This window comes from Podarcis cretensis (genome assembly GCF_951804945.1).
Source record: "Podarcis cretensis genome assembly, chromosome: 6".
In the NCBI taxonomy this organism is placed as follows: domain Eukaryota; kingdom Metazoa; phylum Chordata; class Lepidosauria; order Squamata; family Lacertidae; genus Podarcis; species Podarcis cretensis.
The window spans coordinates 64,460,049-64,474,235 of NC_137175.1; the positions used below are offsets into that span (position 1 = coordinate 64,460,049).

Here is a 14,187-nt window from a genome sequence, read left to right on the forward strand (position 1 = left end):
AATGGTCGGCGGTTCGAATCCCCGCGGCGGGGTGCGCTCCCGTCGTTCAGTCCCAGCACCTGCCAACCTAGCAGTTTGAAAGCACCCTCGGGTGCAAGTAGATAAATAGGGACCGCTTACCAGCGGGAAGGTAAACGGCGTTCCGTGTGCTGTGCTGGCTTGCCAGATGCAGCTTGTCACGCTGGCCACGTGACCCGGAAGTGTCTGCGGACAGCGCTGGCTCCCGGCCTATAGAGTGAGATGAGCACACAACCCTAGAGTCTGGCAAGACTGGCCCGTACGGGCAGGGGTACCTTTACCTATGTACTTACCTGTTTGAAGTCAGAAAGAGATTGGATAAGGGTGAACTGAGGACTTGTCCACCCTGGAGCAAAACATGGATTTGCACCTTCCTGTCTCTCTATTAATGTAGGGGCATCCATGTGACATCCTCCCCATCCCAGTGGGATCCTGGACTTTCCCTCCCCTTTAAAGGCAAGTTGTTGTTTTTTATCCTTGCCATTTTGAACTTTCAGAGGACTGAAAACCCTGCACTGAAAGAGGCAAAGATAAGGTAACACAAAGTTACAAGCAAGTTCTTTGTTTTGCTACACTGTGGACAAGCCCTAGAACACAATACAGATAAGATGGAGTTGCTTCTGGTGGGAGGCTGAGCAACCTGCTAGATTCTGGATCTGCCTGCCTTAAATGAGGTCACCCTGAAAAACAAAGTTGTTGGTTTGGGAGTGCTCCTAGAAGATGGTCAGATAGTGGGCATGGTCAGAAGTGTAATGTTAGCTGGTGTGCCAGTTGCACCTTGTTCTGGATAACAAGGACCCTGCAGTGTGTTTCATACCCTGCCATTAGTTTTGAAATGTTCTGAAAATTGTTGAGTGTTACATGAAATAAAGGCAGATTTAATGGTAAGGGGAATGTAAAAAATAAGTCTACAGTGCTGTGGGATTTGAAAGAGACAGCTGCTCTTAAAGAATGGTTAACACTCCAGTAGCTTGCAATGCATTTGTACTCCACACAAGAATCAAATATAAACAGAAAAGAGCTTGTTTGAGACATTTTAACCACAATTTTATTCTACAGGAAATGACAACTTTTGAAAACGTGTCTTTTGTAACTGGAAACCAGATTAAAGTGATGCATCTAAGGATTTGGATCACATTAGAAACTCTCATGTAACATTTCTGTACATGTAACATCTGCAGGGAGGACCTTTTTTTTGGGAAACTAACTATTATTTTTGTTAAAAAAATATTTCCATCATATTTTGCTTTGTGCAGATTGGTAGTTACCAGCACTAGTCAGGATTTGGGAAAAGAACCAACTTGCAATTATATAATGTTAAAAAAAAAGGCAGCCAAGTATTTCCCATAAACTAAATACACTGTTTATATTATCTTTTTTTACTTGAAATACCATGTGCACCATGTGAAATACCATTGCAGTGTTATAGACACAATGCATGTTCATGTATAATTATTTTATCACAATGCATGTTATACTGTATATGTACTAACATGCACTGTGATAGTATGGTAATTGTGTTAAATTGAGACACAATTTTGCAAGCTAAACCTAGTTTGATAGCTTAACTGAAAGGGGTAATGGTCTATAAATGATGCAAATATTCCCTCTCCTATGGGCTCTCCCAAGTTTCTCCTTTATGATTCTTTTTAGAAAAGCCACTATTGTTTACAATATTTGCAATTTCCGCAACTATGTTTAAAGTACATGACTCCCCACCCCCAAAGTCCTGTGAACTGTGGTTATTCCTCATAGAGTTACAATTCTCAGCACCTTAACAAACTACAGTTCCCAGGATTATTTGGGGGAAGCCATGTTCTGTAAATGTGTAGTGTGGATGTGACTAATAAGAGCACACACAGAATGTTAATAAGCACTTCTCTGAGTAGGCAAAATGTAATTGGTTTTCTGTTTCAAAATCTAAACAGGGATTTCCTGGAAACTCACAATTCTGTCCCATGAGGTCTAGGATGCAGAAGTGACACAATCCAGAGCTCACTTAAGCACATTTGAATCCACTGAATTCAAGGGCTTAGATGCATATAATTAAATGCATGTACTTGTGAACAATATATAACGAAGGCAAATAATTAAGATGCATGAGAATCTGTAACACACAATAAAATTGTGAAACAAATAGCTGGGAACAATAAATAAATTAGAGCTTGTTTAATAAAAGTTAAAAGCCATGAAGCAATTTTAAGAGAGACTTTATTTCACTTTATCCCTTGATTTCTCTGTGGATTCTAAAATGTTGTGATTGCCTTTAACACTTAAATTACTGCCCTGTATCTAGACATATAAATTATAATTCATAAAACTCTAATTCTCTTTATGTATGTGATAATTCAGGCTCATTAGATTATTTAAATAAAAGCAATGGCCTCCTGATGCAAAATATTTGCTGTGGCTTATCTGCCTGCAATACCAGCAAAATTTCTCTTTGGCATAGTTTCATGGTTGGCATCTGTCCATCTCAGGAGACAATGGAAGAGTAGGCCTTGAAGTCAGAGTTCCTCTTGTGGCTGTGGAGACCAATATGGGGGAGAGACATGTTTTGTTGCAACTGAGGCAGTTTGAAATTCATGAATTCCGCAGTAAGGAAGACATGTCCAGGCAAGTTAAAATGACACTTCTGGTTTCATCTTTATAAAGCTGAGGCACACTTGCATAGGTTTATTGAAATCTCTTTGGTGTTACATACATACTTAACAAAGATGAGGGATTCAAAACAATGACACTGTAAAACTGCAATACTATATAATCTTAATTGGGAGGAACCCCAGTAATTTCAATGGTACTTACTCTTAGTCAGCATATGCATTCCTGTTTACATCCAGTATGCTTGCACCAGTGGTTTGGAAAAGCAGTATACACACAATGTTAGCCACAATCCATACCTGTTTTGTTGTTTCTTATGAAATACTTTTGATGTGCCCCCCCCCCCAGCTTAGATATGAATTGAGGAAAAGAACGACCTAGCTGTGTTTTAATCCAGTAATGTGTACAGAACCTAAGCAAGCATGCTATGATTGGGCCACTAGCACATAACTCCAGTCCTATGCCCCATTAGTACCATGCAAGTCCTGCAGAAATCGGCGGAACTCGCTTCCAAGTGTGCATGCATAGAATTAGATTGTACAGTCGGCAGGGAATTTCTGGTTGCACTCTGCACCTGGCAGCTACTACTACTAACCAGTCTGTTTTGTTATTGTTTACTACTTTGACCACCACCACCAACAACAGCACAGCACATCAAGTCATCTCAACAGCATCCTGTTTTTACCCATAATGCACCAGATTTTACTAGACTCATCCCTATAAGCTTAAACCGGGTTAAACCTTGGTTCCACATAGGGAGCAGTATTTTTTTAAAAAACAACAAATTTCGACAAGCAGCAAAGGGTTGTAAAATTTCCTTCAGTGTAGGGAAATCTGATTAGGAGAGGGTTTTAATTTCAAAAGAGGGGAGAGGTCTTCTGAACCAAGGCGGCGATAGCTTCTTAGTTTTGTTAGCTCAAGTTCGCCTAACTTCCTGTTTCTGCATCTCCCTCGCACGCACGTAGTTTATGAGTACTGCTGTTCACCTCAGGCAAAGGGCCAAACTACACTATACGTGAGAGGCTTCACGTATTGGGTTTTTTTAAAAAATTAAAAGCAGAGGTGGGGAGGTCGCGTCAGGGTCAGTCTGTGGCGCGCTAGGAGGGGAGAATTTAACCTTTCCCGCCATGTCTTCGACGAAAAGCTTGTCTCCCCACCCCCAAAACTGCTATCCCTAGTTGGGTGAGCAAATGCTCGGGACGAAACTAGACGTGATGTCAAATGATCCCTGATCGGAACTTTGCGCGTTCCCCCCCCCCCCGTTTTTTTTAAGACCAATGGCCGTGAAGGTAGGAGAGTATTGATCGGGTCCTGGCGGGGGAGGCGTTCACTCTCTTCTCACGTATCTTCCACATTTAATACCCTCCTTGCCCCTCATGGGGGGGGGGGGAGAGGAGAGGCATGCTTTAACGTGTCATTGGATGCATATGCATTTCTATTTTCATGTCACGAAATTCGTCCCGCCGACATTTTTTTTAAAAATGTACGCTTTGAAATACGTAAACGTTATCGAAAGGGAGGGGGAAGGAGGAAAATAAAACCAGTGTGGGGAGCACAAGCTTTCGGCTTTCACTGGCTAAGCTCCGTTGCCGGCTTGAACCGCAAGGAGTTTCTCGGGGTTGTTGTTTTTTTTTTCATTTTGGCGGGTCCACTTTTGAGTTTCTGTCAGCCCGGGGAAGTTGCGTCATGCCCCTTGCTTTGGCTAGCAGCGAGTGAATATGTGTGAATAACAAACTACCGGGGGCGGGGGGAGAGAAAAGGCGTTATGAACACGGCGCCCCCCCCCCTTCTCAGAGGGACCAGAGGAAACCGTTTATACGGTTGGGAGGCGAGGCAACGTCTCCCCCGCCCCAAGGCCCCGCTCTGAGGTAAGAGGCTGGGAGAGCGGGCCCTCGAGTCTCGTGACTCCACCGAGCCGCTCGTGCTCGCGGAGAGAAAGGAGGAGGGGCGGCGGCGCGGGCGCGCCCACCTCGTCTGCGCGGTGACGTTGGCTCCTCTTCCTCCCCCTGGTGGCTCCCCGCTTCCTCCTTCCCACCACTACTGCCTCACAGAGACCGTGACCCGTCGCCTCCTCCTCCTCTGCTGCTGCTGCCCTTCCGTGCCGTTTCCTCCTCTCTTCGCCGCGGCGGCGATGTGACTCCCCTCTACTGGCTCGGCCCGCCCCAGCTGCGCGGCGAACATGGCGGAGGTGAGCGAGAGCCGCGGGCGGCGGCGGCGAGGGGGATGGAAAGGGAGGGAAGGAGGGCGGCGGGTAGAAACGGGGAGGAAGAGGAGGAGGCCGGAGGGGAGAGTCTAGTCGGGGCCCGGCCGGGAACTTGTTGCGCGGCCGCTGCCTGCCCGCCTCTGTGCTTTCGCTTCCCACAAGTTAAGTTCCAGGGGCGGGAAAGGAGGGAGGTCCCGAGACGGGCCTGGCGTGCAGGGTGGGGAACTTGCCGCCTCCCCACCCGGCCCACCGAGGTCCGTGAGGGCGCACCGGCCCTTCTGGAACTTGGGAGGATGGCTGGGTGCGGGGAGAGTTGGGAGCGAGGACCGGTAGGAGAGGAAATGTTGTTGTCGTCTCTCTTTAGGGTGGGGGAAGAAGAGGGTCGTTTACTATGATAGGGGTGGGGAGAGAGAAGCAGCTTTTCTTGCTCGGGGCCGTCAGGATTTGCCCCCCCCCCCCATTACGACCTCCCTTGCTTTCTACAGAAGCGGGGTGGGGGTGAAGGGATGTTCTTGGGGAATTAAGAAAGCTTTGTTTATCTTTAGGAAGACGCATTATGTTGAATTCCGCCCCCCCCCGCCCCCCACGAAAAAACCCACCTCCAAATCTTTTATTGGTAGGAGATTTCAGTCGTGTCTCTTCGGAAAGAGAGTTGCTCTTTCCCCCCTTTAAAGGGAGAGGCAATATGCACTTTGACTATCTTTGTTCTGGCACATTACGTTGTAAAAAAATCTAAATTGGGCTGCAATATGATGATCCACAGCACTTTTGCATTCACAGTCCTCCTCAGTCTGAGCAGCTCTAAGTGGTTTTTAGCTCAAGCTCCCTCACTACAACACTATGTGGCTATGAGATGAGATTTTGCCCAAAACCTCTGAATGCAATATCCCATGGGCTCCCACAACTAATAATAATAATAATAATGTTTGGGGAGTGTGTTTGCTTCAAGCAGTAGTATACGGTGCTGAAATCTGACGACCTTTTGGTTAATAAAAGTTTGAAGTTCTTTGATTTCATGGCAAACTCTTTAAAGCAGGCTTGTAAATAACAGTTCACCTAGGCCTAGCTTAGGGGTTTATCCAGGAAGTGATGCAATTTATATTGTGCCCCCACCAAGCACCTAAAAAAGTGAAGCTCCCTGTTGAAGCAGTGGCATAATTCATATGATCTCTTCTCCACCCTATCCCCTTTTAGCTTTCTTATAGGGAAGAATCTTGTAAATTGGAGAGTTATCACTGTTGGCCTTTGCGTGGTTTCCCTGAGACACATGTATCTGTAGATATGCAATGGAGTTAAAAGGGACACATCTGCTACTCCACTCCATATATTGCATTGCTTCTTAGGCCTTGGTCTCCTTAAGTAAATACCACTTCTTGGTGACAGGCTTTATAACATTTTCCCATTGAATTTATTTGTGGTATTGGGTACTTTGCTGTTAGAGTGGTTTATGAATGATTTTTAAAAACATAACAAAGCAATAAAAGCAGTTATAACAATGAATAAGAATGGAGCAATATCTTAGTAGTTGTGTACAACATGGGCGGGGGGGGGGTGTTTCTACCTAGCGCCAAAAAGGCCATAAGATTTGATGCTAAATAAAGCAAGTTTCCTTCGGAAAAGCATGTCAGACCTGGGGAACCACTTCTGAAAAGGCTACAAACAGTTAGATGTGAGTACATGGACTAATCAAAACTACTGTAAGCTACTAACTTTGATGGATTTATTTGTAAGGCTGCTTTTAATGAAGCAACTTTTATTTAAATATCAAAATCAGGAAGGTCAACTTTTCTAGATCACTTGGTCATTTTTTGTTGTAGAGATGGTGCTTCTTTACTAGTTTTGATTGTGAGAAGGTGTTACATTTCAATATGTATTCTGCCCTATCAAAATTAACACTTTGTATGGAAACCTCCTTTTGCCGTAACTATATCTACACTTTTAGATGCGTTTTCATAGGCTTAATTTCCATTTCATTTTTTGTAGTAAGAGGCGTGAGGAGTTACAGTTCTTTCACTTTCTGTTGCCAGTATGTCACAATCCAAGCTTGTATGTTCAGTGTAGTCTGTATATTTATGAAGATGAAATGTAGATAAGTTTCATTAGTCAGTTGAAAATATGAGTGTAAGTGCTATATTCAAGTGGAAAACTTCCAGCACACTTGAGTGTGAGAGCTAAAGTTCCAAAATTGGCCGGGACATATTTGCATCATTTTGGTATTGGCAGTACACTGTTGCCATATGCATTGGCATTATATTGCTGCTTTAGTAACACGAGGAATTGCCATTTCAGAGTAATATATAAAGTTATCAAAGTTCATGGTGGCATGTGCTTTTGTCTATACTTTGTGGACAGTTGTGTTCGTATCACTATTGAAAATGGAATTTTGAGGATACATTGTAATCTGAGGAGAGTTCATGTAAACTCTGCACATTTTAAGACAAAATCCTTTTGCTGGCATATTTGCCTCCAGTGGCTATTGCTTTAAGACATTTTTGGGGATTTTTGTTACACCTCGTCCTCTGTGGTAGGAAACAAGCTAATGTAGGAATACAAAATAATGTACAAAGGTTAGTGACTTTGGATAAAAGCACAGTAATGCACTTTGGAAATCAGCATTTTGTTATATTGCTCTAGTCATGAATAGTGAGTTCTGCAACAAAATGTTGCAGTGTATCATTGAAGCTTAGCAGAAATGATAGAGACCATCCTTCAGAAGTTCAGAATATTCAATTTCTCCAGTACTTCCCATTTCTGTTTCTTTTCTAGTCAAGAGTCAGTGTCACAATGCTCAGTTCTCACAGGAGTACTTTGTTGAGGCATTTGCCCCCTTTTAAGTATTTATTCTTAAATTTGTACTTCTGCAGACCTTGGGATTCCCCTGAATGTACCCTTTTGTCTCTCAGTGACCCCATTTTGTCTTTAATCCTGCTCATTCACCTCCTGAGTTTGTTATTAGAGTGAGTGATTGCACTTGCTGGAGGAAAGCTGTTTCTGAAACAATTTATATCAGTAGTAAGTCCTGGGTCATACTAGCATACCTACAGGTGTAGAGGACCAACTTGAAGTGGCCTGGGCTTTGCCACAGGTGAGAGAAATATATCACCATGGTTAAACTGTACCTTTTCCCTCCTCAAACTGTGCATGAATTTCAGTTACATTTTTACTGTATTCTTCCTCATTTTTTTTGACATTTGTTAATATATTTTGAGAGGTAATATAAAGATAAAATGTTTGAAGTGCATTTATTTGTTTTTGGTATAGTTAGCATTTGAAAACTTGCACATGGCTTCTGTTCAGTAGAAGGGAAGTTAAAAGACTGAATTTAGTGGAAAGCATATTAGTGTGGGAGCAGCTTTGTGGGACATAACTGATGGCAGTGCTCAGAAATCCCAAGTAGTCACCATGTAATTATATCCTTAGAAACAACATAATTTAGGATACGTGTGCTTGATCTTAACCCCTCCCCCTCCCCAGTCATATGGACTATAAATAATTTGCAAATGAAAGGAGTACTTTTTGCCATTGTAAAAGTACTGGCTAGAGAATTTGGATTTGAGAACTGGCAGTTCCGGACTCAAATACCCATTCAGCTGTGAAGCTTCCTGGGTGGTTTTGGTCAAGATGCATTTCCCAAGGCTAAAACACTGCTCAGAGTTCTTTCAAGGAAGGACAGGATACAAATGTAGCAAGGAAATAAACAAAAATTCCCATGTCAAGAAAGTCTGCACGTAGTCATAGATCATTATTTCCTTATTCAAGGGATAATGCAAAATTTAACTCAAGTATGCATTTGTTGTTGTTGTTTAGTCGTGTCCGACTCTTTGTGACCCCATGGACCAGAGTTTTTTGCAAATTGATCTTTTTGGGGGGCGGGAATTAAAAATAATCACAACTTGAGTTAAATTGTAACCAGCAACAATATAAATATGCATCTAGGCCAGATGTCACATAATTTACTTTGGGCAGAAATAAATACCTCAAGCATTTAGCTTCTGCAACAAAGCAAATAAAATTTTGTTAATTTTATACTTTTAAGAGTTCTCTTAGGCAAAATATCTTTCATGATAAATACTGACTAGGAAATAACTGACCTTACAACTCTCTGTCTTTGGATTAGCTCTAGACTAAATTAGTTGAAATTAGGTCCTGTTAAAATCAACAGGATTTGTTAAGGAGCAATGCTAACTCCCCACTTGAACCAGTGAGGCCTTACAGAATGGCGAGGCTACCATTGCATCCACAAACCTGCTGCGCTCGGAGAATCTCACCAATGGCACTTCTGCACACTTTACGCTTGTTGATTGGAAGGGGGAGCTCTGTGCCAATGGCGTGGTATATTTCCACAAATGGTGGTTAACTAGAGGCCAGTGGAGGCTGGCAAGGTTAGGTGCACAGACCCCTCTGTACAGTTCAATGTAAACCCAAGATCCACTGAGGTGATCAGATTTCTAGCTGAGCTGGATGAGGCTAGGTTCAGCCAGGGCTATGCTGGCTGACATTCCTCTGCCAGGCTCAGGCTGATTGAGCTAGCAGTAGTCCACCTCTTGAACAGGGTTTGGAAAAGGGGTAACTTAGACCATGTTAACAAGTAAGTTTTGCTGGCTTCCTATAGTTAGGATTGTTCTGTAAGTCTTTTCAGCTGACTACACTAAATTAGAAAGAATTTTAACATTGAATGGACAGTGATTTCCATTTTTAAACATCAGCATCCTTTACTTACTCTAAAATAATAAATGCACCTGCACGAGAACTTTTTCCTCCCAAATTTTTTAATTGGTTTTTATAATATTAACGACAAACAAAAACACAGAACAAACAAAACATAACAAACATAAATCATACCCTTATTGAAAATAGTAGTTATTGACTTTGTAAAACGACTTCCTCGTTTCCCCTTAGTTGAATTTCATTGTATATCCTTATAACGCTTTTCCAAATCTCAATTTTGATTCCCTTTAAATTAAACATTAACATCTTTAATTCTTCTCCTTCTTGTATTAAACATATTATTTTATCAGTTAACATAAATACAATCCTAAGCCCAATAAGTATCTGGAAGCTATTTCCAGTTAATTTAGCTAAATAATCATTAAATTTCTTCCATTCTTCGTGGAGTTCCTCCTCCTTCTGGTCGCGGACTCTTCCGGTTAGATCGGCTAGCTCTTACTATTGGAAAGGCATTTTTAAGGTTTCAATATGACTTTTGGAACACTACATGGTTCTATCTTCTTGAGTGTACAGGGACAGTCAGCTTAATATCACGTATAAGTAAAGGTAAAGAATAAATCTTTTCCTAAGGTGGTGGTTCATTACCTTGGACAATCATAATATGGAGAACTTGAAAGTGCTGGCGTGACTGTACTGTTGTGAAGGAATTAGATAACTGTGTTGTCCTGCAAAAGCTTGTAGTTTGTGGAGTTTTTTGCCTGAGGATGAGGTAAATTACTATTAATCTGAGTGCACCCTGACAGGCAATGCAAAAGAGAGGGAAATGGTCATTGCTTGAATTGAGTCTACTTTGCAGCAAAGCAGCTTTCTGTAGATTATACCTTCAGTAGATGTGCAGCCTATTAACTGTATCTGAGCACTGATATTGATAAAACTTCATAATGGAAACTGAGGTGGCGGAACAGTGTCTGCATTTTTCACCCTTTGGTGTGCTTTAGTCAGAGTGATGTGTAAAATAGACCAACAAGCAAAATTGCCAGTATTGCACATGGATTCACAGCTACAGACAAAAACTGATTGAAGGGTCATTCCATGCCAAATCACCTGATTTTAATACTTGACCATGCTCTCATGACTCAGATTTTCTTCAAAAAAAAATATTTATGTGTAGATACCTATGAGATAGAGGGACGCGGGTGGCGCTGTGGTCTAAACCACTGAGCCTAGGGCTTGGCAATCGGAAAGTTGGTGGTTCGAATCCCCGCACAAATCATAACTAAGACGTGTATCATACTTGTTTTGTAGAATGGGCTAACCATGTACTTGTTATGTTTTAAAAATAAGAAGGGTGTTTTTTTGTGGTTATAAAATAAATTGATTTTGAAGTAATTTTTTTATCCAAAAAATTACTTTTTTTGAACAAGTTTAAATTCTCTTTAAGCCTGAAATAACTCACACATTCACGAGAATAGTTAAAATTGTACGCTCTTATGTTACAGTGTCATCTGATATATTTTAAAAATTAAGTTTTATTGATTATTTAATAAAAAATACAATTTTAACTACTGTTAATTTATCTAGTAAATTGAAACAATCCATTCCCTGCTAAAATACGGTTAAAGTACTTGACTAAAATAATCCAGACTGCTTCTTCCTTATCTGTGTAATGTACCGTATTTTTCGCCCCATAGGATGCACCGGCTCATAGGACGCACCAAGTTTTTTGGGGGGGAAATAAACAAAAAAAAATTTATTTCCCCCCCAGGCGCTTGTGGGGCCGGCAGCGGGGAGAAGCGCTCTTCTCCCCGCCGCCCGCCTGCATACCAGGTCTGGGGACAGCAGGAAGATGCGCTGCGCCTCCCCGCTGTCCCTGGAGCTTGCGGGGCTGGCGGCGGGGAGAAGCACGCGTCTCCCCGCCGTCAGCCTCCAAACCACAGCGGGATGGCGGCGTTCTGCCTCCCCGATGTCCCCCGACCTTGTGGGGCTGGCGCTGCGGCTCTCCTGAAGCCTGGAAAGCGAGAGGGGTCGGTGCGCACCGACCCCTCTCGCTCTCCAGGCTTCAGCGAAAGCCTGCATTCACCCCATAGGACGCACACACATTTCCCCTTCATTTTTGGAGGGAAAAAAGTGCGTCCTATAGGGCGAAAAATACGGTAACTTCAGAGCTGAAAATGCCTCAGTGTGACCTGCACTTGTCAATGAGGCATAGCGAAGATGAGGAACTTCGTGCGTCCGCATGTTGTTGGACTACAGCTCCATGATCCCAGACCATTAGGCCTTGCTGTCTGGGGTTCATATGTTGGAAGTCCAACAATATCAGGAGGGCCAAATGTTCTTCACTGCTGATATGTAGAGATCTCTGGTTAGTACAGATGTATATAAGACAGGTGATGGGTAGCTTAGATGTGAGGTGGATGTGTGTCTCCAATGCAGGAGAGCCATAACTGGGATCTTCTTTTAAAAAAATCTAAATTAGAAGCACACACAGCCGCCTTCCAATTGCTGGGTGAAGGGCTCATTGTTTCCCTGTGCCTTCTTCTAATCCAAATCCCTCCACCTGCTACTATTTCTGTTACCAGGAAAGCAGGTAGCCATAATATGGGAATCTCTGTTTCTCCCCTGGGAAAATAGCAGCTTTGGGTGCATTTAAAGAATAAAAACAGCCCCTATGCCACAGCCCCTATTAAGTTGCCTTCCCCATAACTGTTTATTTTAACATTATAGGAGATAGTGATTAAAGATCTCCAGCCTCTTGTCTAACTTTTCACTTTTGAATGAGGCATTCAGTGCCAAACAGTGATCAAAATTAGCCAGGAACCAGGCACATGCTGCACCTGGCTGTCAGCCACTTGTGACCAAGTGAAGATGCCTGGGTGCCAGGATGGTGCCTGACATCACCATCTGAAGGTGCATGCCTGGGAATCATTGGATCTTAACAGTTTTCACACACTAATACTACATACTGTAGAATTCTATCAGTTATATTTTATCTGCATAATTAGAATGAATTTCAGGAACCAAAATGCTTTTTCTGTGCAACCTGAACAGGAGCGGTGAACAACATTATAGTTAGTTGTTGTAGCTTGTTGTACCCCACATCACTACCCTGCTCAAAGTTATGAAGAATATTCTTACGTTATGAACGGTCTGTCTCACCATTAAGAAAAAGAGGTAGACGTAGGCCAATATATACGTAGACTTTTATATGTGAACTTTTATCAAGTCAACTGGACAATCAAGTGACTTTTCTTAAATTCTCAAAGTTCTTAACCTAGCTCAAGGTTGTCATCTAAACTAGCTAGATGTTTAACTGATAATCACAGTCAGTCCATTGTTTGAAAAATAAGACTTTAGAGCCATCTTTCCCCCAAATGGCAGCTAGACATTCCATTTTGGCGACTGTAACCTTGGTTTAAGGAACCATTTGACGCCAAGCAGCCTTGCCCCCCATGCAAGGCTGAGAGCATTTATGCTCTCTGCCTTAATTATTGGGCTCTGGGACTCTCTCAAGATCTTGTGGGGCTCTCTGAGATGTCGCAAGAGTCTCTCAGAACCCGGTAAGCAAGGCGAAAAGCTCTTCCCATACTGAAAAACAGCTTTAAAGCTCTATGCCTTGCATACATTTCATTTGTGTGATTTCAGCTAGCTGGCCACCGCGCGCATAAAGCTGAGGTTGTGCAAGTTAATGGTGTGAAAGTTGCAAGTTGACTGTATGTTTGTTGTTATTTCTTATGTATATTTTTGGTGGAATTCGGTGCTGTGGGCTTCCGTTTGTTTCATCTGTGCAAGCATTGCAGCTTTCCAGATAAAACAATCCCATGTCTCCTGCCCTTGTGTGCTGTTTTGATCCCCTCCAGAGCCAATTGGGGTGTGTTGAAAGGGGAACCCTGTTGTGCAAACAGAAGTTTTTGTGCAGGTGAATCCTAATATTTTTATTTTTATGTTATATTGTACACCTTGGGCTCCTTTGGGAACAAGGGTGATCCAGAAAGACAACTAGCAATAAAATAAAATGATCATTGTGCTGGTAGAAACACAAATGACACTGTTAAGTGTTTGAATTGTTGACTGTAACATTTGAAAAGCTAATTTTTTAAAAGGAGGGGAGGTCAGTGTTAGAAATTCAGCTATATAAGCTAATCAGCAAATGGCACCTTAAACCTAGGTTACAGTCACCACAATGGAATGTCTTCTCCCCCCCCCCCACAGATATTGGTGTTGTTGTTTATTTTCATTTCTATGCCACTTTATATTTTAAAGGAAAAAAATCTCAAAACTGTTTACAACACATTAAAACATCAAATCCAGAATAAAACAAATTCAGGCTTCAAGGAAAATATTTCATATCCTTCTCTGACTGCCATTTTGTTTTCCCCAGTCACCAACCTGGCATCCACGGATCCCCACGTGGTTGCAATTCAACCTGCACCAGTCGCAAAACATTCCTGACGTCTGGCTAATTTCTTTCACTGGGTTGGAGATCCATTTAAACACACAGTGTACTGATATTATTTGTCATGTGTCTTGCATGTTGAGCGGCTTACTTTTAAACAATTTCCAATAATAGCTAGGGATGGAAAAAGCTGTGTTGCATTGAGCTGAACATTGCTAGTCTGTATGTTGCAGGAATGCTAAAACACAACCTTGTTTTACTGGACTATCATGATGTAACAACATGTAGTGAGGCATTCATTATG

The 14,187-nt window shown here is 42.3% G+C and overlaps 2 protein-coding genes across 3 annotated transcripts in view; one reads left to right on the plus strand and one right to left on the minus strand.

Annotated features, from left to right (window-relative positions):
* The window catches only part of DNAI4 (dynein axonemal intermediate chain 4), a 28,936-nt gene extending 26,423 nt beyond the window's left edge, over positions 1–2,513 (minus strand). Inside the window, exon 1 of the mRNA XM_079982015.1 lies at positions 312–2,513. The gene's annotated coding sequence lies outside the window, so the exon portion shown is untranslated. The remainder of the gene's footprint in view (positions 1–311) is intronic.
* A 79-nt stretch (positions 2,514–2,592) lies between these two features.
* Positions 2,593–14,187, plus strand: part of MIER1 (MIER1 transcriptional regulator) — a 39,739-nt gene continuing 28,144 nt past the window's right edge. The window contains exon 1 of one of the 2 annotated variants that reach the window (XM_079982039.1): positions 2,593–3,908. In XM_079982039.1, the coding sequence (XP_079838165.1) occupies positions 3,897–3,908 (12 nt within the window). In that variant the 5' untranslated portion in view covers positions 2,593–3,896. Of the gene's footprint in view, positions 3,909–4,550; positions 4,808–14,187 lie in introns of those variants that run through there. The other variant, XM_079982040.1, reaches the window with a different exon arrangement.